General features: G+C 42.3%; 3 protein-coding genes across 3 annotated transcripts; all 3 read left to right on the top strand.

The window, feature by feature from the left end:
- Positions 1 to 2107: 2107 nt before the first annotated feature.
- On the top strand, positions 2108 to 6161 carry LOC114350411 (uncharacterized). Its single transcript, XM_028301203.1, has 5 exons — positions 2108 to 2432; positions 2992 to 3255; positions 4369 to 4553; positions 5376 to 5657; positions 5905 to 6161. The coding sequence occupies exons 1-5, from the start codon at positions 2367 to 2369 to the stop codon at positions 5996 to 5998; spliced, it is 891 nt and encodes a 296-aa protein (XP_028157004.1). The 5' UTR covers positions 2108 to 2366; the 3' UTR covers positions 5999 to 6161.
- Positions 6162 to 6543: 382 nt separating this feature from the next.
- On the top strand, positions 6544 to 23213 carry LOC114350410 (XK-related protein 6). Its single transcript, XM_028301202.1, has 5 exons — positions 6544 to 6870; positions 16858 to 16977; positions 17881 to 18068; positions 20687 to 20839; positions 22177 to 23213. Exons 1-5 carry the CDS (start codon positions 6614 to 6616, stop codon positions 22650 to 22652), a joined length of 1194 nt encoding a protein of 397 aa, XP_028157003.1. The 5' UTR covers positions 6544 to 6613; the 3' UTR covers positions 22653 to 23213.
- On the top strand, positions 18090 to 18538 carry LOC114350413 (uncharacterized). Its single transcript, XM_028301206.1, has one exon. The coding sequence runs from the start codon at positions 18286 to 18288 to the stop codon at positions 18451 to 18453; it is 168 nt and encodes a 55-aa protein (XP_028157007.1). The 5' UTR covers positions 18090 to 18285; the 3' UTR covers positions 18454 to 18538.
- Positions 23214 to 23221: the final 8 nt, after the last annotated feature.

The raw sequence follows: 23221 nt of genomic DNA, 5'->3' as shown, positions 1-23221 counted from the left end.
ATAATACTGTAAAGTTTCATCAAAATCTGTTCAGTAGTTTTTGCGGGAAAGAGTAACAAACATCCAGACATCCAAACTTTCGCATTTATAATATTAGTAGGAGTAGGATTAGAATCAATGTTTGCACATTCGATTTTTCAATCGTAAAAAAACGTTAGTCCCAATCGAACCCTGGAACTCTACAGATCGAGTGTCCAACTCTAACTACTATAAGTCTAGCGATTAACTGAATTAGTGTCTGAGGTAGTATTGGAGCAGCGCATCTATAGATGAGGTGATAATAACCCACACATCTATAACTATATACAGGATGAAATTTTGAAATGCCACCTGGAGGGAAAGTACTCCTAATACGGTAGATAGAAAATACTCAAAGAAAACATTCCTTTATTTTTGAAATGAAACAGATCTGCATTCAAAGATTTCCAAAAATTTGCTTGCAACACACGGGAATCGAACCAACTAAAATCTTTGGTTGGAAACCTGGAGGGAAAGTACTCTTAATCTATATATATAAAAGAAAGTCGTGTTAGTTACTTCGCTTATAACTCAAGAACGGCTGAACCGATTTAGCTGAAAATTGTCAGGGATGTAGTTTAGAGCCAGGAGAAGGACATAGGATACTTTTTGTCCCGTTCGAAATTAAAAAAAAAGTCTGCTTATTTATTGCCATTAAGGCGGAACAAAGTTCGCCGGGTCAGCTAGTACTGTATATTAAGAGTACTTTCCCTTCAGGTGGCATTACAAAATTCCACCCTGTATATAAAAGCGAAAGGTCACTGACTGACTCACTCACTTACTCATCATGAAATCACAGAAACTACAAGTGCTAGGAGTCTCTTTTGCATGGGGGTTCCTTTTAGAACGTAGGTGCTCACTAAGAACGGATTTTAACGAAATTTCACCCCTAAGGGGGTTAAACGCGATCCACGCGTACGAAGTCGCGGGCGGCCGCTGGTTTTTAAAATGTTTTCCCCAGTTTTTGACAAAACTTGAATGCATAATTTCTAATACTTAAAAACCTTATTAAAAGTAGGTACCTACGTTTTATGGCGCTCGTATAACGTAAACATGATTTGATTTATGTAAGTAAACAGTGGAAAAGTTGATGTCAATTTTTACGTAAACCGTTCGTAAGACGCCATCACTTTATCGGCTTACGTATTGCAATTATAATTAAAATTTTACTATGTCCATAACAATCGAAAACTAGGGTTGAAACAGCAAATCTGAATCTTCAAAATGACCTTTTTTACCCACAACGAGAAAGCTCTTGGCCTGCATCTCACCTGATGGAAAATGATGATCAGGCTGAAGGTGGAAGCGAGCTTCACCCGGAATCCTCAACCACAGAGAAACTGGCTATCTCACCTCTGATTGCCGGAATACAACACTATGGCTGAGTGAGTGCACCATCTTTAACTTTGACCAACGTCAAAAATATGTCAAATTCCATTCAAAAAGCACCGGTTAATGTTAATGTTACGGTTAAAATGATGTGGTGCAACTCCGCCTATGTTTAACAACGTTACCATTGTTATTATGGCGACATACTTAGGTAAAAGATGGTGGGAGCTAGCCAGGCGGACTTAGAACAAGTCCTACCAAACTGGTAAGAAAATGTTGTTCCCACAAGGATCGAACTCAGGACCTCTGGATTGTGGCGAACGAACATGGGTGAGAAATATGTTTCTTGAACAGTTATTTTGGCAGGTAAGAAACCCAGAAATCGCCCGTATACAACCCGGTCAAGCAACCGTGACGTCACACCGACGCTCTGGTACGGACGGGGCGAACGCTGCGAGGTGTGCGGGTGAGTGCGAGAGAGAGTCGCATTTCAGCCAGGTGCGCATTAAACTTGACTGGATTGTACTAACAAAATTGTAAATGTAAAGCTTGACGAGCAAGCTAATCTACAAAAATATAATAACTCAAAGGTGACTGACTGACTGACATAGTGATCTATCAACGCATAGTCCAAACCACTGGACGGATCGGGCTGAAATTTGGCATGCAGATAGATGTTATGACGTAGGCATCCGCTAAGAAAGGATTTTACGATACTCCACCCCTAAGGGGGTAAAACGGGATCCACGCGTACGAAGTCGCGGGCGGCCGCTAGTTGGTTACTTAAAGTCAATAAACTATGACAACCCTCAAAACAAACGAGTACATCGTGTGTAAAAACGTGCTGGCTTATCTCAAGCCATTTCGATTGACTTCAAGTAACTTCAGTAGTATAAGAGTGCACTCACTTCTTGGCCCATTCACTTGTTACTACTGTAGTACACAGTAACGTAACCCTCCAACCAGTTAGACTTAAAAGATCAAATTGTTAATTTTAATTGTTAATTTAATTAGGAATAATGAGTGGTTTGGTGAAGATGAGTGAGATTCTAGTAGTGTTGGTGTGCGTGATTGGTCTTCGGATGGTGAGTTTTTAAATTTAAATGTACTTAAGTACTACCCGTTCGCGCTAAGTTTGCCGGTCCGTGGAATGCGCGTCCCCTCCTCCAACCGCGATTAAACGCAATTAGTTAGTGATTAAATGCAATTAAGTGTTTTATTTTACGCAAATACACAATTTTTATCAATATTAATAAATAAAAAATATTTTCAATATAGTTTGCTATAGTTTTCCTTCGAGTGACGTCATATCGCCAGCGGCAAACTTATCGCGAACGGATAGTAACGGCTTTGTTGATGGAGTACAGATTACAAATATTCCCTAGTTTAGAGACGCTCCTTTAGCATTTTTTTTATTTTTTTATTTCCCGTAGGGTTTTAATTTTTACATTAATCTTCGTAATATTTCTTTTCAATAAGACAATACGGAAGCCTTCATAGAAGCTATGAAGGCATGAGTTTCATAACTTAAGTAGCCATGAATTAGTTGGATCCGAATTATAGTCGTGACGGACTAGGTCCTATTTCGTTAAAAAGTCTACAGTAAAATGTACTTGAATTATCAAGGAACCCTTACCTCCACAGTGCACAACAAATCTCTTCGAAACCATAGACCAAAAGTACCACCTAGTCAGCGAGGCTTACTCCGTAGCCAAGAACCTCTTCAACCAAGGGCGGTCCAACTACCATGGCCTGAAGAACAAGAGTCTCCACACCATAAACACGTTCCTAGATCTTGTCCAGATCATGAATGAGGAGATGGCCAGAGAGCTGAGGAGCGCCGTCGTGAAGTTCTACAAGATTAAATACTTTTACGATTTCACTAATTATGTGATATCGCTTGAAGAGGTAAGTTCTTCATGACCTTTTTAGCAGAATACTTTATAGTATTTTAAGTTAAAAGAATTCAACTAACGAAACCCATTTATGCAAGATTTTTTTACCTGTATAAGTCTATCTAGGATCGATTACTGTTTGCTGATTGGTATATTATCCCCTGCCTTATGGCGCAAATACACTATGCAGAAAATTTACCGAGATGAAGCGCTAAATCCCACACCGAAGCACAGAATAAGTAATAGTACAGGTACAGAAGGATTACTCCGCAAGACGATTTAAATAAATGCGAGTCTTGCTGCCTGCGACGCGATTCAGTGGAATTCAGCTCGCACAGCACTACGTACCTACAATTTTATTCACCTACAAGTTTTGTCTCTTTCTATCGCGTGCCTCTGAACTCTTCTTACGCTGTTAGGGTTGCTGTCTAGTGAAAAAATAATTAATCTACTTATATGTCATGCATGATGTACGTACCTATGTAAGTACGCGTTCATTATGGAAAACCTTGGGAGAGGCCTTTGTCCAGCAGTGGACGTCATTTGGCTGAACGAACGAACGCATTCTGAGCAGTAGTCATGGTAGGTTAGGTTCCTATACTATCCTAAGAATTATTGATTAGGTACCTACATGGCCAACATACCTTTCAGCATCTTTGGGAAGCGAAAAAAAAGATAATCCGGNGAAAAAAAAGATAAATCCGGTAGATTTATTTTCGAATTTAAACACCCGAACGCCGCACAATATTCCTTTCTCTTTATGTCAATTTTTAAATAATACTTCGATCATAGAATTAGGTACTACAACGCACGCCAGGGTCCTGACGGGCGCGCGCGTGACACTCGACTGATATAATACCCGCCGGCGGGGCGCTTCGCTGTAGGTAATTATCGGATGTACCGCGCGGAGTGAGCCAGGCCTGACCGAAGTATGAGTGACGCACGGTGGGGGAAGGAGAAAGTAACAGAGATGGTGTTCACACTTACGATAGTGTAGGTACCTACTTGCGCCATTAGGTAGACAGCTATATCCATGCACAAAAGAAAGACACATGAGTTTCTCAAACGGAACCTGAGATATGTCCCATAGTTTGGTCCATCTTAATAATCTTACCCTTCTGCACAGATGATAGACATAACCGAGCACTGCCTCGTGGAACCAGCGGAGAAGCTGACCCAGATCCGGGAGCAGTTCCTCCGCGTCATCAAGAACTTCGAGGACGTCCGGCACTTCGACACCGTCAACAAGTGCCACAAGGAGCTGCCGGACGAGGTCGCTGCCACGCACTGCATCCTGCACCAGGCTGTTCTGTGAGTAGACCGATGAGTTCACGTCATCAACTTTGAGGATATCTGGCACTGCCACGCTGTCAACAAATGTCACTAGGAGCTACGCACTGCATCCTGCACCAGGCTGTTCTGTGAGTAAACCGATGAGTTCACGTCATCAAGCTTCGAGGATGTCCGGCACTGCCACACTGTCAACAAATGTCACTAGGAGCTACGCACTGCATCCTGCACCAGGCTGTGCTGTGAGTAGACCAATGAAGTTCCAAGTCATCAAGCTTCGAGGATGTCCGGCACTGCCACACTGTCAACAAATGTCACTAGGAGCTACGCACTGCATACTGCACCAGGCTGTTCTGTGAGTAGACCGATGAGTTCACGTCATCAAGCTTCGAGGATGTCCGACACTTAGACCGTCAACAACAATAAATGCCGGATGAGGTCGCGGCCACGCACTGCATCCTGCACCAGGCTGTTCTGTGAGTAGACCGATGAAGCTCCACGTGCTTACCCCAGAATGGTATAAACCCCAGGATGGTAATATAAATCCCAGGACGGCAAAACGACACCCCGAACGAATGCTGACGACCGTCCTTTAAAGCTGCGGCATGGCAGTGATATTTGGAGAGGTGTTATCCCACAAATGCAGCCTCCTTCTTTTCAAGTGAAAAACATCCGTTGCCACCCAAGTTTTTTCATAAAATCCAGCCCTGCTCCCACGAACAGCATCAGATCGTCAGTCTAACCATTGGAGCAAACATGTTCCTGTCTTTTTCAGAAAACTATAAGAAAATTAACTATAGACCTATAGTTGGGTAGTCATCTACTATTTCTTTCTGTAAACAGCTTCAACGAAACAATGCAAGAGAGTCTCGTCACGATCGTGGAAATAAAAACCCGACAACATGCCCAGGATATGAACAGCTCTCTCTACAACGTCCAGAAGTGTCTCCGGGACTTTGTGCCGAAATTCTTCGACCAGCTGCTCCTGGACGCGTATACCGACAACTGCGGGTACCTGAGGGTAGTCAACGCGTCCATTGCTGACCTGGTCAAGGACAAATGGAGGGATAATGTCACTCTGTTCACGGAGAAGTGGAGCCCGCTCGTTACACTGCTAAAGGAACGGTGAGTTTGGGAAATAACACTAAGTGGAACGACGATTTGGTAAAGAAGCACCTGGATGAGAGCAGCGCAGGATCGTAGTAGAAATCCTTGGGAGAGGCCTTTGTCCAGCTGTGAACGTCACTTGGCTGAAACGAACGAACTGGTTTTTGAAGAAATAAGTAAGATTAATTTTTGAGTTTTAAAAAATGTGGAGGAAGTGTTAACCTGTGGTATTTCTACTTACATATTTTGATTGTTTGCTTCGCAGGTCTCAACCACCGCAATCGCTACAAGATCCGTTGTTCTTAACGCTCTTTGCTGCAAACTTGTCTTCCCTGGACATCTTCAAAACCCTTTATTAATGAAAAATAGTGAAATATTTATTAGGAGCTTATGAGAAAGACAATTACCTACTTATTGTGAATGATCATAAAAATATAAGTCGTACCTATTTTGTTACGTTTAAAAGTGTCGTATAAAATCTGTGTTCAAGCTTCCTAAGAATTAAGTAATGTAAAATAATTATGTAAGCAATAGTGTATTTTTGTAACAGTAAATGAAATTATTTTAAAAATCCATAGTTGTGTGATTCTTTCCTACCCTACATCAGTTTATTAATGGATCAAAATTTAATGCGATGCGCGTGGGCATGGCAGTGGTTATAGGCACTTACAAGTCACCATTGAAGTGAAAAAAGAAGGTATCTGGTTGAGTTTTAATAAAAATGCTCATTTTGTTTAGATTTGCTTGAGATGTGTTTAACAAAAATAAAGAGGCAGTTTTATAGCTAAAGCTGTATGATTATAATTTTCTTTGGCATGACTTAATGCTGTCAAACTGACATCTGCTAATTTGACATTAATGACATTTATCGTAATTTTTTTTTTAGTTGCTTGCTGGGAAACAACAAATGCACGCGTTCCTTGTTCCTTGTATCATGTTTTTTGCGATTTTATGATAACTAAAATAATTTCAAAATGCCTAAAGCTGTTCGAGACCTTCTACAAAGTGAATTAACTTACGATGAGCCGGATCGCATGCCGGAGAAGATCTCAATAACCAACTTGGATCTGTTCATGTATTGTGTGGCTATAGTTGGTCATTTCGTGGATCTCGGCTTCGATATAAACGTAGCTGTGAGGTATGCCGTGGCCCGGCAGATGGTGATCTTCGGGTGGACGCTGGTTTTCATCCTTTTGCCCGCATTTGTGAATACACTAGTCTCAATACGAATGTAAGTAATCTATTGTTTTGGTTTATTTTTCTCGCGAGCTCTTGATTTATTATAAGAGCACCTTTGTTATTGAAGTTAACTATCAGTTTTATGAATGGCCTTGAGCGTGATGGGACCTGGATTCAAATCCAAACTTGTAAAAAAAATTTAGTCAACCACTTCTTGATTGTTACTTAGCAAAATAATAAAGCACCTAATTTACATAATGACATCAAGTTAGTGTAGATGAAGTGCAGTGTTTTCAGATATTAATTAATAATTTTTCCCAGTCTATTTATTTACTCAATGAATGCCATACTAACTTAAACTTATGTCTCAAAATTACATCAGTCTCTAATTTTCAAGTCTATTACAGGAGTATTTCTCAAAAAAAATGTACATTTTGAAAAAAAAAGTGTGCTTTGAAACAGTTCAAAAGTTTTATATTTATAAATCATCACACAAAAAAACACACACACAATTTTGAAGGATGAATATTAATCTTTAAGATAACGAAGAATTATAGCTATAATCCTACTTATTACCAAATATTTAGATATTTTAAAAATAGTCCTTTTTTACCTTTCATACAAAAACCTGTTTGCCACCCTAGCTTTTTCATGTATTTTTGTTTCATAAAATGCGATACGTAACTAAATTATTGTAAATTTCTTTGTTTTATCGTTCTACAGTAATCGCAGTTTCCGTATCAAATTGATTTTCTATGGGGTTTATCGTTCTACAGTAATCGCAGTTTCTGTATCAAATTGATTTTCTATGGGGTGTCATAATGAATTGGCAATTTAAAGCAAAAAAACAAAATGAGTCGCTCTCATTTACTATTTCGTTATTTACTCTTTAGTTACGATTTATTTCTACTTTCCCATGGTTTCTGAACAATTCCGTATTTATTTTACACGGACAACAATAGCTGCACTCTGAATGGCTGTTGGCCTGACGTCTCCGCCATAACATCTATCGCGAAAATTAGTGAAAACGTGTGTGTTTTGTGGGATTACTTTTTCGTAACAGGCAGTAAAATCAGCGATTTTATATAGAACGGTAAGTCTTCATTTAACCATTTTTTGTAATACGTGTGGTACGAACATTTAGTAAGCTTTTATATTTGCTGTAACAAATTTTATCAAAAAAATACTTGTTTCTGATCTCATTTTGTCTAATATTTCGTTACGTTTTTTTCGAATTTCGTTACGTTACGAAAAAGTATAACATAATGCTGGGTGTATACTGTTATTACCTGACTAAGCATAGTAATATTCACTACTTAATTTATTTAAAAAAATATAGAGCGTTAATAACAAAAGGATTGGATACTATCTGCTTTACAGAAGTGCCACCAGCAAAAAATTATCAAATCATTTAGATTACGTTTTTATGTGATTACTTCTTTTGTTTTTTTAGGAATGCCGCCAAAAACCAATGCCGAAAGGCAAAAAGCTTACAGAGAACGACTCAAAATGGATAAACATGATGGAACAAAAATAATTTTATTAAAATAGTATGAATGATTACTCCCTTATTTTATTTCTAACCCCTTAATATTACCCCGTATTTGGGTGCATACTTACAAATATTTCAAATTGAATAAATGAAGAGCATTTATTACAATATTTCGCCAATGTATAACAAGCCTTATGGCCTTACTATTTCGTTACTACCGTTTCGTTACGTACATTTTTTTTGAGAAATACTCACAGACATAAGGTAATGTGTATTCTTTTAAAATTTTAATAAAATCAAAAAATAAAATCCTTGATTATTTTATCACCCAGTAAAAAGTTCCTTTTTCTCAAGGTTCTTAGAAGTTTATCATTTTTATCTATATCTTATAATAATAGATTCTTTGTTGTCTCTCCTGATAATAAATAATTTATGCCTTTATCTGTTTGTTCAATAAAAATTATATAGCTATTTGATTTTTATTCTATCTAAATTATGACTTTGGGCACTTCATCTTTAAGAATAAGAANGCATTCTTCTTTGATAATTAATAATCATAGAATAATTAATGCAATAAATCTAAAAATCTTCCTCTCTCCTAAAATGCAGTGCCCGACAGGGTCCATAATTGTATCTTACCTTACCAATAACACCTTTTGTAAACATTATGGAAGCAATAAACTATTGAGTATGCTGCCCTCCGTCTGCCCGCACCACGCCACCGTCGTGGTGCACGCGAGCCAGGTATGCCACTGAGGGCTATCGTTTTAGCGCTCACCAGTTAGCGCCACTGTAGAGTAAGGTCCTGTCACTTGCTAGTAGCGAAGACAGTGGCACCAACTGGTGAGCGCTAAAGTGGTAGGAGGGCTATCGCATTTGCACTCATCAAGATGGCGCCACTGTAGAGTAAGGTCCTGTCAATCGCTAGTTAAGTATAAAAACGATAGCCCTCCTTACTAAAGCCTGGTCCGTGAGCACGTAGAATTTTGTCTAATGACCCCAAGCTAGCCATCCTTATCGCTCGCGCGTAATTATATTGCTGTCGCGACTGTGCGATCGGATTGTGCAGTGAGTGTGCGAGCGCGACAGCAATATAATTACGCGCGAGCGATAAGGATGGGTAGCTTAGGGGTCATTGGACAAAATTCTACGTGCTCACGGACCAGGCTTTAAACGTCACTTTAAAACACTTTTCAACAAGCGTGTAAGTTTTATGGATAAGGGGGAAACAATTTAATTAATGGTATCAGGCGTTTTGCGGAAATCCATAATTAGATATTAAAAACATAAAATTAGTTAGCTTAACATTTCTGCTTAGTGACGTCGGCATAAGTATCCTACCACAGTCGGTAGGCGCGGGCTTGTAAGTACCATCGGCAACAGTGTTAACTATCCATTACCTGTCATATCGTCTCGTTCTATCGCAAAGAATCACCATTTGATGAGAGCGAGAGCAAAAACGGAAATGGATAGTTAACAGTGTGGCCGTGTGTACAAGGTTTACTACTACAACTTCGCACATCAAAAAAATACATGTTAATTTTTAAAAACCGAATTAGGCTTTATGCCTTTGCCAGCATTTTACGTCTTTGCCATCCATCCCCCGTCGCCCACCGCTCCGCCGCCGGCGCACTCGCGCCAGTCGACTCGATTTTTTTCGTGCGAGGCTACGCCAACGCGTCTGAACTTTGCCGTTATTCTAATACCCTCGTTCAAAAATAAAAAGTTATGATTATGCCGAAACGAAGTTCCAGTGATAGAATTGCGACTTGTGAAGCAAAAATAAGGAAATTGTAGCAAAAACAAATCGAAAACAACTAACGCTGTCGTCGGATCGTAATTTTCTCTGATACTTCACAATCGGATACCTAACTCTGGTAAATAAGTAATTTTTTTTTGTAATAAGTGAAGTAGTATAGAAGTAGTTATCAAAATTCATACATGAAGTTCGTTGGATCATCTGTGTATTATAATAATTAAATTATTTAAGTTGCACAGACTAAGGCAAAAAAAGATGGGATAAGTAGGTCTCTTTCTTTTTGGGTCTGGGTAAGTTTTGTATGGGCCGTAGTGTCGTAATTTGAAGTAGTCTGAATGTTAGTCGATCGATATTTTTAACAAGCATTAATCGATTATAACGGTTTTTCCCTACTTCATTATATTGGCAACACCGACGCGCTTGGGAGGGGACAGAAAGTCGGGGAATAATTGGAACGGAGAGAAGGCAGCTAAATTGGTTTGCAGCATTGGCTGAGTAAAGTCATAAAATCACTACGTTCTAGTTGTATGTAACAGTATGTTGTAGAACCGACAAATAAAAGGAAGATTGTGAAAGTATCCAGAGTTTAATTTATTTTAGTAGCATCTCACCTTTCTTTTGGATTCAAAAACCACGCCGTCCGGTAGGCTAGAAGACTACACGGCTCACTTCAATGAGCGTTTTGTTTGATAGCTGCAGTATTTGGCTCGTGAGAAGCGTTTTTGTTGACCGGTGACCCCTTGGCCTGAACGATTCAATAGGAGAAGGCTCACCAGTGAGCCTCATGGCCTGAATGGAAACACTAAATTTTTAACGTGATGTTCGTTGTGTGTGTTGTGTGACGTCACCCATAACCAGTGTGAGATGTGATATGCGTTCGTTTCAGCCGAAAGACGTCCACTGCTGGACAAAGGCCTCCCCCAAGGATTTCCACAAAGACCGGTCCTGCGCCGCTCGCATCCAGGCACCTCCCGCGACCTTCACTAGATCGTCGTGATATGCACTGTTTTATAATTACATCGCCTGCCACGAGTCTTTGCGCCGAGTGTAACGAAGTCCCATTGTCCCACAGACTGTGGTGCGCAACATAGGCGACGGCGAGACCCTAGTGAACGGTCAACCGGTGAGCGTGGCTGCACTACGTCACGGCGACTTGCTGACGATCGGCGACCGCTCACTGCGCTGGGAGTACGACGAGCCTTCCACCCGGCGACCGTTAGCTCCGGAACCTGGTCAGTACTTTAGTTGTTTTCTTGTTATAATTGATGTAACAAGATGCTAGTTTTGTTGATATTTTGAAAATTGGAAACTAGTCAGTGTAAAAATGTTTAGTTTACTTTGTTATGCTTTGGTTTTCGGGTGTAGATATCTCAGCAAGGGGGGTGATCCCTTCAAGGGGGACTTGTTGAGATATCTTGAGATTTAGCTCGACCATCTTATCTCACGTGAGATTGTTTAAAATACGTATTTTAGTGTAAATACGTTAATAGTTGTGCTTCATTGGATTTATTTAAAAAACAATATTAAAATAAGTCATATTTTAACAGAGAAACTCGTTTTGCTTAGTTCAACCCATTACTTTTGCAATTTAACTTTGTTTAAAAAAAAACACGTGATACTTGCCAGGATCCCTCCTTCTCCACGTAAGATTAGGCGAGAATCAACTCGACCATCTCCTTCCCCTAAACGCCTCACGTGATTATCGGATGCCCCATAAGCTATAGACCAGATTTTTTGTCGGCTGATAGTTAGGTTGGGCCGTTAATCAGTATGGACATGTATGAAAGTGCACACCGATTCGGTATCGGCTGATTCTTCATACAAATTAGGTGTGTTCACACCGGACGCATGGGCTCGCGCTACGCTTGACATTCTGTTTACTCAAGAGCAGAGTGAGCAAGATGACAAGCTTGCGACCTGAGCCCATACGCCCGGTGTGGACGCAGCTATTAGAATCGGCCCCAACTATCGGCCGATTATCTAAGCTGCCAGGAATGTTCATCATCATTATCATCATCATCATCTCAGCCATAGGACGTCCACTGCTGATCATAGGCCTCCCCCAATGCTTTCCATGTTGCCCGGTTGGTAGCGGCCTGCGTCCAGCGCTTTCCTGCTACCTTTATGACGTCGTCGGTCCACCTTGTGGGTGTGGGTGGGTGGTACGTCCCACGCTGCGTTTTCCGGTACGCGGCCTCCACTCCAGAACCTTGATGCCCCATCGGCCGTCAGTTCTGCGTACTATGTGCCCTGCCCATAGCCACTTCAGCTTGCTAATCCGTCGGGCTATGTCAGCGACTTTAGTTCGTTTACGGATCTCCTCATTTCTGATTTAATCTCGTAAAGAAACACTGAGCATAGCCCTGTCCATAGCACCAGAGTAAATACAAATGAGTAGGTCATCTTCATAGAAACGTGTGTGCGTGCGCGCCGCATACGTATTGACGCGCTCACATACAAACCGCGCTCGGGCGTTTCTATGAAGATGACCTTTTTCTTCTTCTTATTCGTTACGCTCTTGGCAGAGCGGTCGTGGTCACGTTGAGGCGTTGTTCACATCGGTTGTAGAGGCGGATACAACTCTCCGCACGCAGTCCGTCGTGCACGTCCGCAGATGACCTACTCATTTGTATTTATTCTGATAGCACCAGGCCTGTTCATCTCCGCGAGTTTACATACAAAACAAAAGACGCACTATGGCCCACCTATAGGATACTATTCGACAAGGCCTCACATACGAGCGAACATTGACTCACGCACGCGTATTCTTGTGTATGATGGAAGAAAATAAAGAAAATGGTGTACTAAATACTGTGTAGTATTTAACTGCCTAAATAATAATAAAAACACAGAATGTACTTTTTTAAGTAGCCTCAAGACACTGAGAGGTAAATCAGTAGTTAATATTATTCATGATAATTCATGCTAAATCGTGTATTTCCTCCGCCATTTTCCGCAGTTTGGCACCTCACGTCACATAATTTTACCGAAGTCAGCCCTATAGCTTCGGCGCAGTGCCGATCACTGACGTTTGTCAACAAAATGGTGCTTGACTCTTGAGACAGGCTAAATTACACCATATTGTTAGTTACATTGAGCATACATTTTTTTAAATACCTTCGCGAAGTAAAACTTCAGTACGTAGTACTTATTATTATTCTGTGATAGCACGCTGTGCAACTTTGAGCTTCTGTATTATAAGGCTTCAGGAATGCTCACGATGGTCGTATTACAGCGTTGCACGTGCGTACGCGACAACGCGGCGCGCGTCGGCGCGGGTCGGGCGCGACGACGGGCCCCGCGCGCTCGCCTGCTCTCCAGCTGGCCTTGGAGCTCCAGCATCGCGCCTCCATGCCCGGTGAGATATTATATTATTTTTTGTTGTAAGATTTTTTTATTTAAAAGTGTAACAGGCGTCGATGCTATGATAAACTTATGGAAAGGTGAAGATTGAAATGAAACCCCCAACGTAGATGTAGGATATGTATTCATAAAATGGGGGCGTGTACTATTAGGTAAACCCACTAAGTGCAGAGTAACTCTGCAAACTAAGCGCTCCTTAAGCTAAGTGTTCTTCTGAAGCTTCAACTTACAATGGTTCGTCATTGCCCATGTAAGCGTCCGAGAGGAAACTTACACCGCGATGTAAGTGACACACAACGCCATCTAAGAATAAGAATAAGAGAATAAGAAATTTATTCATAATGTTCATTACATGTCAAATTTTCAATATATTTTCTTATTAATAATAAACAATTGCAGTATTAATAAGAAAGAAATACACATCATGTCCAAATAAATTTATAATACAAATAGAATTAATGTCAATTAAATGTCAAAATAAATAGTGGGTAACAGTGTCAATAATAATTAAATTCCAAACAGTTCGTCAATTTTATAGAACGCCTGCTCGATCAACCACTTTTTTAGTTGAAATTTGAAAGAATGGAGTGATACCGCTTCTTTCACTATTTTAGGCAGTCGGTTGTATACTTTAGGCCCCAATACGTGCGTCAAAGAGTCAGACTTTCGTAGTCTACCTGCAGTCGATACTAGTGCTTCGGCGAAGCGAGTATTATAGTTGTGACGATCCCTATGTCTCACAAATGAGTCCAGGTTCTCGCGCGTGTATATAGCTACCTGGTAAATTACTATGGACGGCAGGGTGAGTATACCTAGGTTTCTGAAGTGAGGCCTAACAGTTGTTCGCTGCGATACCCGTACAATGGCCCTCACAGCGCGTTTCTGCATCCTAAATACCCGCTCTCGGTCGGCACCGAGACCCCAGAGCTCAGCACCATACTGCAGCAGCGAGTGCACGGTTGCGAAGTAGCATGTTCGCATCGTATCTTCTGCTACTACCCGAGATAGTCTGGTCAATGCGAAGCACGCGCTCCCCAACTTTCCACACAACTTATCCATGTGCGAGGTCCATGTCAGGCCCCGATCTAATTCGAAGCCCAAAAAGGTAGTGGATTGCACTTGTTCAAGTCGAGTTCCCTCTAATGTCACACTAACTGGCCTATCGGATTTCCCGGATAGTGAGAAATGTATAAAATGTGTCTTTGTCAGGTTAAGAACTAGTCCGTTAGTCCTGAACCAGACACCGAGTTCTGATATTGTTGTGTTCAATTTCGACTCAAGTTCATCAATACCAGGCGCACGCACGATCGCAGCAATGTCGTCAGCGTACATCAAAATGTCTCCAGTCTTAATGTACTGTGGGAGATCATTCAAAAGCAATGAAAACAGGATGTTAGATACTGAGGAACCCTGCGCTACCCCCATTGTCGTTGTTACTGGTTCAGACTTAGATCTGCCTCTATTTCCTACTACTACCTGAGATCGACGGCATAGTAGATCTGTTAACAGTCGATGGGCATTACTACGGATTCCGTAATACAGCAGTTTTATTGATAGTGCTTTATGATCAGCAACGTCAAATGCCTTTGATAGGTCGCAGCAGAGCACTGCCACATGCTGCTTCCGTTCGCGGGCATCTACTACTCGGCGCACTACCTCTCTCGCGAGCGATGTCGTCGAGCGGCCGGCGCGGTACGCGTACTGTTTGTCGGACAGCGTGTCTGTGGAGCATAGGTACTCTGTTAGACGAGTGCTGAGTCCGTTTTCGAAAATTTTTGCGATCGCAGGTATCACTGACACCGGTCGGTATTGATCCATATTGTCACGCCTACCTTTCCCCTTAAAGAGAGGTGATATTTTACTCGTCTTAAAGCTAGTCGGGTAGACACCCTCTTCGAGACATTTATTAAACATGACGGATAGCACAGCTGAGATCTGATTCGCGCCTTTACGCAACATGTTCATTGAGATATCGTAAATATCGTTTGTTGGTTTAGGTGGTATACGAGACACGATGATTTTCCAGACCTCTTCCGCAGTGAATGGTTTTAGTCTCATGGAGCGGTCTGCGATTGGTAACGCAGCGCTCAGTAACGCTTGGACCCTAGTGGTGTCAACGGAAGGCGCACCACAGGCTGCTGCGGCACTCGCGAACCTACAATTCATGGCATTAACTACGGCTGCCTTGGATTGGTAAACTTGGCCATCCGGATTTTTTACAACATCCGTAAAATCAGCGGCAGGAGCACTGGTTTTTCCTCTCTCGCAGTTCACTACCCTCCACATAGCCTTAGAGGCATTCGTACTATTCAAAATAATATTTTTGTAATAATTGTATTTGTTGGAGTCAATTAATTGAATATATTTTTTATTAATAATGTCAATTATGTTATTCATTACGTCATTTGGTGGAAGTCTATTTGCTAATCTAATTAAGTCAAAAAGAAAGTTCTTACATTCTATAATATCGTCGTCAATCCAGGTTTCCGAAATCCGTACCAAAGCAGATCGAGATCTTGTTAACAATTACATTAATCACTGCACTCGCTAAGGCGTCGGCATTGATACCTCTACGCGTTATTATCTCTGACCAGTCTACACTGTCGAGGGTCGCCACGAACAAGGCAACACGTTCCCGTGAGTAGGATCGGGAGACACGGGAGTGCAGTCCCGGGCGCGCAGGCGCACACATCTGGACCTCCGCGCGCACCGCGAAGTGGTCACTCAGGTTTGTCATCACCGGTGAGGTTAATATTGGCTCGGTCAAATTTGTGTATACGTGATCAAGACACGTCGAGGACGTGGGTGATACACGAGTGAGGAATTCAACTTCATTTCTAAAATTATGCATCGAGAGCAAGTCAATCAAATCCTTCTGTACGGGGCCTAAGTCACCAATACAGTTGATGTTAAAATCTCCTACGATTACGCAATCAATATCCATGTCACAAATTTTGTCGAGCAGGCGATCCAAATGACATAGAAAGTCCGTTGAGCTTATTAGGTTAGTACGATATACACAAACTATTGTTAATCTATAATCTACAACATCAATGGCGGATATTTCGCAATATTGTTCGACCGACAACGCCGTCAGTTCGACATTTTCGTTGCAATTTATATTTGCTTTTGTGTAAATACACGACCCACCGTGAGATATTATTTTTGAGTCCCAATGACACAATAAACTACTAATTTTATAATTCATAAAATAATGGGATCAGGAAATTGGCTGCTGTGTGACAATATTTGTCTCGAAGTTCTGATAGGGTCCAAAATATTAAGGAGACATGTAAAGCCCCCTAAGGACTACCTTTTTTTTCTTATTTTTGTTTTAGGTGTTCATAAGAAGTATATACAAAAATACTAAACAAAATTGAATAAATATTTTCCATTAGATTTGATTTGAATATCTGTTATTTCAGGTATTCCCAAGACAAACAACAGAACTCGCTCTCGAATGAGTTCTCGAAGCGTCGCTGGCTGCGGATAGTTGTGCTGGTGCTCCAAATGGCTCCCATCCTGAGATTTGCAGATGCTTTCATGTGAGTACAAAGATGCAATGGCATTCTGCTTTTTAAACCGACTTCAAGAAATGAAGTGGTTCTCTATTCGTCTGTATGTTCTTGCCATTTAAAGATATGAAAGAACCCATATTTTATCTAGAAGCTACAATTTAACGACAGGAAAATTATGTAGAACTTCTATTTTTAACTCAAAATGTCGCCGCATTATCGCAACATAATGTTACCTACTTCAAATTAATTAATTGTTATTATGTGTTTATTAAATATGCGCGGCGCCAGATTAATCACCGGGAAATCCGTTTGGTAGGTTCAGTGCAAAACGTTCTGCACTAACTATGTGCTTTACAACATTGCTGATAAAAGACCATGACCATTGAACCATAGTTAAACTGGAATTCTTTTCCTTTGGCAAAATAAACACTGCGACATACGCGGTATTTATTTTGCCAGAGGAAAATAATTCCAGTCCCTAATAAAGTAATACTCGTGACCATTTACAAGCTCATAGCAGATTTATCAACTCGGAAAGGCAACAACACCGTATCGCCTTTCGCGCGCTGTCAATCGTGAGGCGAGGAGTTTATGTTACGGTGCGGATAATATGGAGTTTCATACAAAGAATACTGACCGCCTCGAGTTGATACCGTTACGATCCCTTTCCGGGTTGATAAATGTACGACGTCCTTAATTCAGAAATCGCTGAACACCATTTTATTTTACCCGAGGTACTTCACTTCAACAAGCGATCGCAAAACTGCAAACTTGGTTTAGGGATAGTTTAAAATCACTCAAAAGTAGCAGTATAAAATTAATGAATGCTGCTGACAACGCCACTCTGGTAGCGGAGTTTTGGGCTGACACTGTGTAGGTTTGTTGTCGACACGATAAAAAGACCACTGCAAACTCCTACTTTATCAACAGCTACGCCTTAAAGTGTCGTCGCGCCGAGCGCAAACAGGACCCCACGTCCCAGCGGCAGTACTACGCCCTGATGCTGAAGGAAGACAGCGATGCTGCACTGCTGAGGATCTTCGAGTGTTTCCTGGAGGCCGCGCCGCAACTAGTGCTGCAAGTCAGCTTGCTGCTGCGCGGAGACTATCAGTTCACTGGTGAGTGGTGAGAGACTAAACCAGCAGGATTCAACAGCGGCTGACTGTGGCCTCATGCAGGAGGACAGCTACGCGGTGTCCTTGTCCATCTACCTACACCACAATGAATTTGTGGAGATCGAACGATAGAACGGTAGAACACATTCCAGCGGCTGTGCACTGGTGAGGTGGACTATAGAGAGTCAACAGGAATCAACAGCGGCAGTACTACGCCCTGATGCTGAAGGAAGACAGCGATGCTGCACTGCTGAGGATCTTCGAATGTTTCTTAGAGGCTGCGCCGCAACTGGTGCTGCAAGTTAGCTTGCTGCTGCGAGGGGACTATCAGTTCACTGGTGAGGACTGTAGACTAGTAGGACACTTTCCAGCGGCTGTACACTGGTGAAGTGAGCTATAGAGAGCCAGCAGGACTCATCTAGCGTCTGACTGCGGCCTGCTGAAGGAAGACAGCGATGCTGCACTGCTGCGGATCTTCGAATGCTTCTTAGAGGCCGCGCTGCAACTGGTGCTGCAAGTCAGCTTACTGCTGCGTGGAGACTATCAGTTCACTGGTGAGAACTGTAGAACAGCAGGATACCTTGAGGCTGTGCATTAGTGAGGTGGATTATAGAGAGCCAGCAGGACTCATCTAGCGGCTGACTGCAGCCTGATGCAGGGGGACAGCGACGCGGTTCTGTTGCGCTTTCACGAGTGTCCAGGAGGTCGTTAGATTATAAGTTTACTGGTGAGGAACTCTAGGCTAGCAAGACTTATCCAGCAGCTGACAGCGCCCTGATGCTGAAGGAAGACAGCGATGCTGCACTGCTGAGGATATTCGAGTGCTTCTTAGAGGCGGCGCCGCAACTGGTGCTGCAAGTCAGCTTGCTGCTGCGTGGGGACTATCAGTTCACTGGTGAGGACTGTAGACTAGTAGGACACTTTCCAGCGGCTGTACACTGGTGAAGCGAGCTATAGAGCGCCAGCAGGACTCATCTAGCGGCTGACTGCGGCCTGCTGAAGGAATACAGCGATTCTGCACTGCTGCGGATCTTCGAATGTTTCCTGGAGGCCGCGCCGCAGCTGGTGCTGCAAGTCAGCTTACTGCTGCGTGGAGACCATCAGTTCACTGGTGAGTGGTGAGAGACTAAACCAGCAGGATTCAACAGCGGCTGACTGTGGCCTCATGCAGGAGGACAGCTACGCGGTGTCCTTGTCCATCTACCTACACCACAATGAATTTGTGGAGATCGAACGATAGAACGGTAGAACACATTCCAGCGGCTGTGCACTGGTGAGGTGGACTATAGAGAGTCAGCAGAAATCAACCAGCGGCAGTATTACGCCCTGAAGCTGAAGGAAGACAGCTACGCTGCACTGCTGAGGATATTCGAGTGCTGCTTAGAGGCGGCGCCGCAGCTGGTGCTGCAAGTTAGCTTGCTACTCCGTGGGGACTATCAGTTCACTGGTGAGGACTGTAGACTAGTAGGACAATTTTCAGCGGCTGTACACTGGTGAAGCGAGCTATAGAGAGCCAGCAGGACTACACCCTGATGCTAAAAAAGAGGATAGCGACGCAACACTTCGATTGACATCCATTCCTATGACCTTGCCCACCACAACTAATTTGTGGAGGTCGTCTGATTACCGCATTAAGGGCCACGTTGCATCACAAACTCATCATCTGCAGGTTATTTGCTCTCCGACCCGGCCTGATTTACCTCAGGCAAATGGAGAAGCTCGACGCTAGACGGGTTGAAAAAGACTGATGTTTGCATATTTCTCTGTTAGTCGCCTTATACGAAACCCCTGGGAAGAGTGAGGGTTGTCCTATACTACTATACCTGACGGAACCCCACAGCTAACGCCCGTATTCACAAACATTAACCCACTTGTTACTAGCGTTCTTTTAAAAGAACGCTAGTTTTTACATAAATATTTTTACTAATGTGGGTAGTTTAAACAATTTTAATATGCAACATTTGAAAGATGAGGTGTGTCGCAGTACTGTCCAAGTCTTATAAGTACACTGACGTAAATAACTATAAAGTTTTGGAGCGATTGTTTTGAGATAAATTTATCATGACTGATTTAAGGTAAGTGATAGAAAAAGTTAATTCCGTAACAAGTGGGTTAATATACAAGCATTCTCACAGTGCGCGTGGACGCACAGGGTGACACACGAACTAATCACAGAGCTCTATTCACTTGAGCAAGAATCGTTTGTGAATACGGGCGTAACTCAATTTCGTTCGTTTCAGCCAAATGACGTCCACTGCTGGACAAAGGCCTCCCCCAAGGTTTTCTACAATGAACGGTCCTGCGCTGCCCGCATCCAGGCTCTTCCCGCGACCTTTACCAGATCGTCGGTCCACCTAGTAGGAGGCCTGCCCACGCTACGTCTTCCAGCCCGTGGTCGCCACTCGAGAACTTTCCTGCCCCAACAGCCATCGTCTCTACGAGCTATGTGCCCCGCCCACTGCCACTTGATATTAGCAATTCTGCGAGCTATGTCGGTTACTTTGGTTCTCCTGCGGATCTCCTCATTTCTGATTCGATCACGCAGGGAAAGAACTCAATTTAATACGGTGTAATAAGGTGCCTAAAGTGCAGCGTTATAGCTCTTAAATATTTCCTTCCAGTGCACCAGATCCTGTCGATAACCTCGTCTTTAGCCAGCATGGGCTGGTGCCTGGCGGCGTACCAGCGCGCGTTGCGGTTCGCGCAGGAAGACAAGCTCAACATGAGCTGGCTGGGATCCGCCATGCAGACCGCCTGGCACTATCTGCTGTCCAGTAAGTTAAAACTCATTTATAGATCGTTTCATCCACGAAGACGCACCCTACCATTCTTCCGCTAATGTTTGAGTGTTATCGGTACACCCTAAATCACCCATGAGTGCACACGCACACTACAATAATGACGCTCGGATTGCTCGGATCAAACTCCCCGCACCCCGCGCGACTGAGACCAAAAATTGGTGGTGCGCGCCAATTTTCCACTCAATGACGGTTTTCGCGATTGAAAAATCCGCCAGATGGCAATACGTAGACGCGAGGTCCAAATGCTGCTTGATTGGTTATTTTTGACATGACATTGACAGATATGTCAAAATCCACCAATCATGCAGCATTTGGACCTCCCGTCTACGTATTGCCATCTGGCGGATTTTTTAATCGCGAAAACCCTCATTACTCACCAATGTGGTTTTCAATTTACGCCAATGCCTTTGCATCTTTATACATTTAGGAATATTACATACATATAAAATCATCTTCACTAATGTTCTTATCATAATAACACTTGCTCCCGGCGACCTTCGAATAGCAACCGCAGTTTTTATCAAAAATGATTCATACTAAAACTTTGCCAATGACACATCCTATAATAATAGCTGAGAACTGACTGAGTGATAACATTTGAACCCAATACCTACCATCAGGCTGTAGTTACGGAGGTCACTGCAAATTATTACATTGAAATATTGGCTACTGATAAGACTTATTCAATGAAAATTGACACGTATGTAACAGTCATAGCTCATAACTGACTAGGTCCCTACGGTATACTTGGCATAGAGGAGTCGTTAATTGCTCTATGATACTTGGCGTCACGTAAAAAGAGCGGTGGCTAAAATAGGAACTAACATTTTCCGTACTGTTTTGTGTTCGGTGGAGAGACATGTAGCGCCCCTTCAACGCTCTTTTTATTTGATGAAAATTATAGTAGCTATCGGTGCGGGAGGGATGTAATGTAACAGAGCTGTCATACTAAAGTCTTGCAGCATTTGACTTAAAAAATAAACATCTCCCGGCCCAGTGGCGGCGTAGTATGGGTTGTCACCCGGGGCAGTACCACCCCCCCCCCCCCTCATAAGTCCATAATTAAAGTTGGGTATGCCCCACCCCCCAGGATTTTTTGGTACCGATTCGAAGATGAAAGATGTACGAATGATGAATGCAGATGCGCCAGCGAGTACTAATTTGCGCAACTGTTGTCACCCCCTGATGCTTGGCACCCGGGGCGGACCGCCTTACGCCGCTAGTGTCCCGGCCCGCTCCACAGCCGCAGGAATCTATGCAGCCAACTTTTAAAATCAGGTTGTCTTTTAATTTGAATATTTTCTTTTCAGTGAGCAGAGTGATATCATTATCACTGATGGCGTACCTCTTCCCACACTGGACGGTGCTTGCCTGCGTCATACACATCCTCATCATGACAGCGTGGATTCAAATCTTCGAACACCCTATATTCTGCGTACGCAAAATAGCTGAGCTAGCGTTCGCCCTAGCTTTAGGAGCTGTATACCTTTTCACATACATACTGGCGGTCGAAGGCAGAACTAGGTACAGATACGCAATTTATTATAGTATATGCTTCTGCCAAAATGTGGTCTGTGGCGCCATATGGTATATCTACGCTGGAAACGAAGATAGACAGTCTGGACATTTTACACCGTTACTGGTGTTGACCGTGGTCCCATATGTGATAGGGTTGGTGATCATGGTGCTGTATTATTCGTTCTTCCACCCCAAACTGAGAAAAGGAGTAGTTAGGGAGACAGATATAGCTGTTACGTTTAAAAGTGAACAGGCTGAGGTTAGATAATAAATAATAATACTTATTATAATGGCATATCTCACAGACGTGATTGACCTGACCCAAGGATTAATTAGTGCAGATGGTAAGAAAATAATGTGCCAAGAGCAAGTACCTAGTATGAATATCTTGATGCCAACTTTGTCTTCTATCAAATGTGAATCATAGAATAACAGATAATAATTTGTTACCTACTTATATCTGTAATATTATGTAATCTATACGTAAGTAAGGTTTTGTCTGACCAATGCTCAATTTTGTGTATTGTTGAACCAGTGCATGTTCAGTGTAGAACAGGTGCCTACACATAAAATACTTTTAAATTAGCATGAGATTTGATTTTGTGATAAGTAAAAATGAAATCGTAGATAATTAAAATGACTAGTGTAAATATTGCCTAGTGATATAAAGAACCAAGACTGCCTCGTTTTTTAACTATTTTAATGTAATATTTTTGTAGAAATATTCCTAATGTATGTTGGTACTTATTGAATCTCTGTAAAATACTACAATGCATTTTAATGCAATTATATTTTTAATAAAACAATGTTTACATATTATAAAATTTTATTTTTGTC

This window comes from Ostrinia furnacalis, unplaced genomic scaffold (assembly GCF_004193835.3).
Source record: "Ostrinia furnacalis isolate ACB-3 unplaced genomic scaffold, ASM419383v2 OfSCF0890, whole genome shotgun sequence".
NCBI classification, from domain to species: Eukaryota; Metazoa; Arthropoda; class Insecta; order Lepidoptera; family Crambidae; genus Ostrinia; species Ostrinia furnacalis.
The sequence above is the reverse complement of the archived record's forward strand: the minus strand, read 5'-3'. Positions and strand labels throughout refer to the sequence as shown.

Coding starts and splice junctions, on each gene's coding strand:
- LOC114350410 (XM_028301202.1), top strand. CDS start 6,614: ATGCCTAAAGCTGTTCGAGACCTTCTACAAAGTGAATTAACTTACGAT. Junction 18,069..20,686: donor CGGAGACTATCAGTTCACTG/GTGAGTGGTGAG, acceptor ATTTCCTTCCAG/TGCACCAGATCCTGTCGATA. Junction 20,840..22,176: donor CTGGCACTATCTGCTGTCCA/GTAAGTTAAAAC, acceptor TTTTCTTTTCAG/TGAGCAGAGTGATATCATTA.
- LOC114350411 (XM_028301203.1), top strand. CDS start 2,367: ATGAGTGGTTTGGTGAAGATGAGTGAGATTCTAGTAGTGTTGGTGTGC. Junction 2,433..2,991: donor GCGTGATTGGTCTTCGGATG/GTGAGTTTTTAA, acceptor TTACCTCCACAG/TGCACAACAAATCTCTTCGA. Junction 4,554..5,375: donor ATCCTGCACCAGGCTGTTCT/GTGAGTAGACCG, acceptor TTCTGTAAACAG/CTTCAACGAAACAATGCAAG.
- LOC114350413 (XM_028301206.1), top strand. CDS start 18,286: ATGCTGAAGGAAGACAGCGATGCTGCACTGCTGAGGATCTTCGAATGT.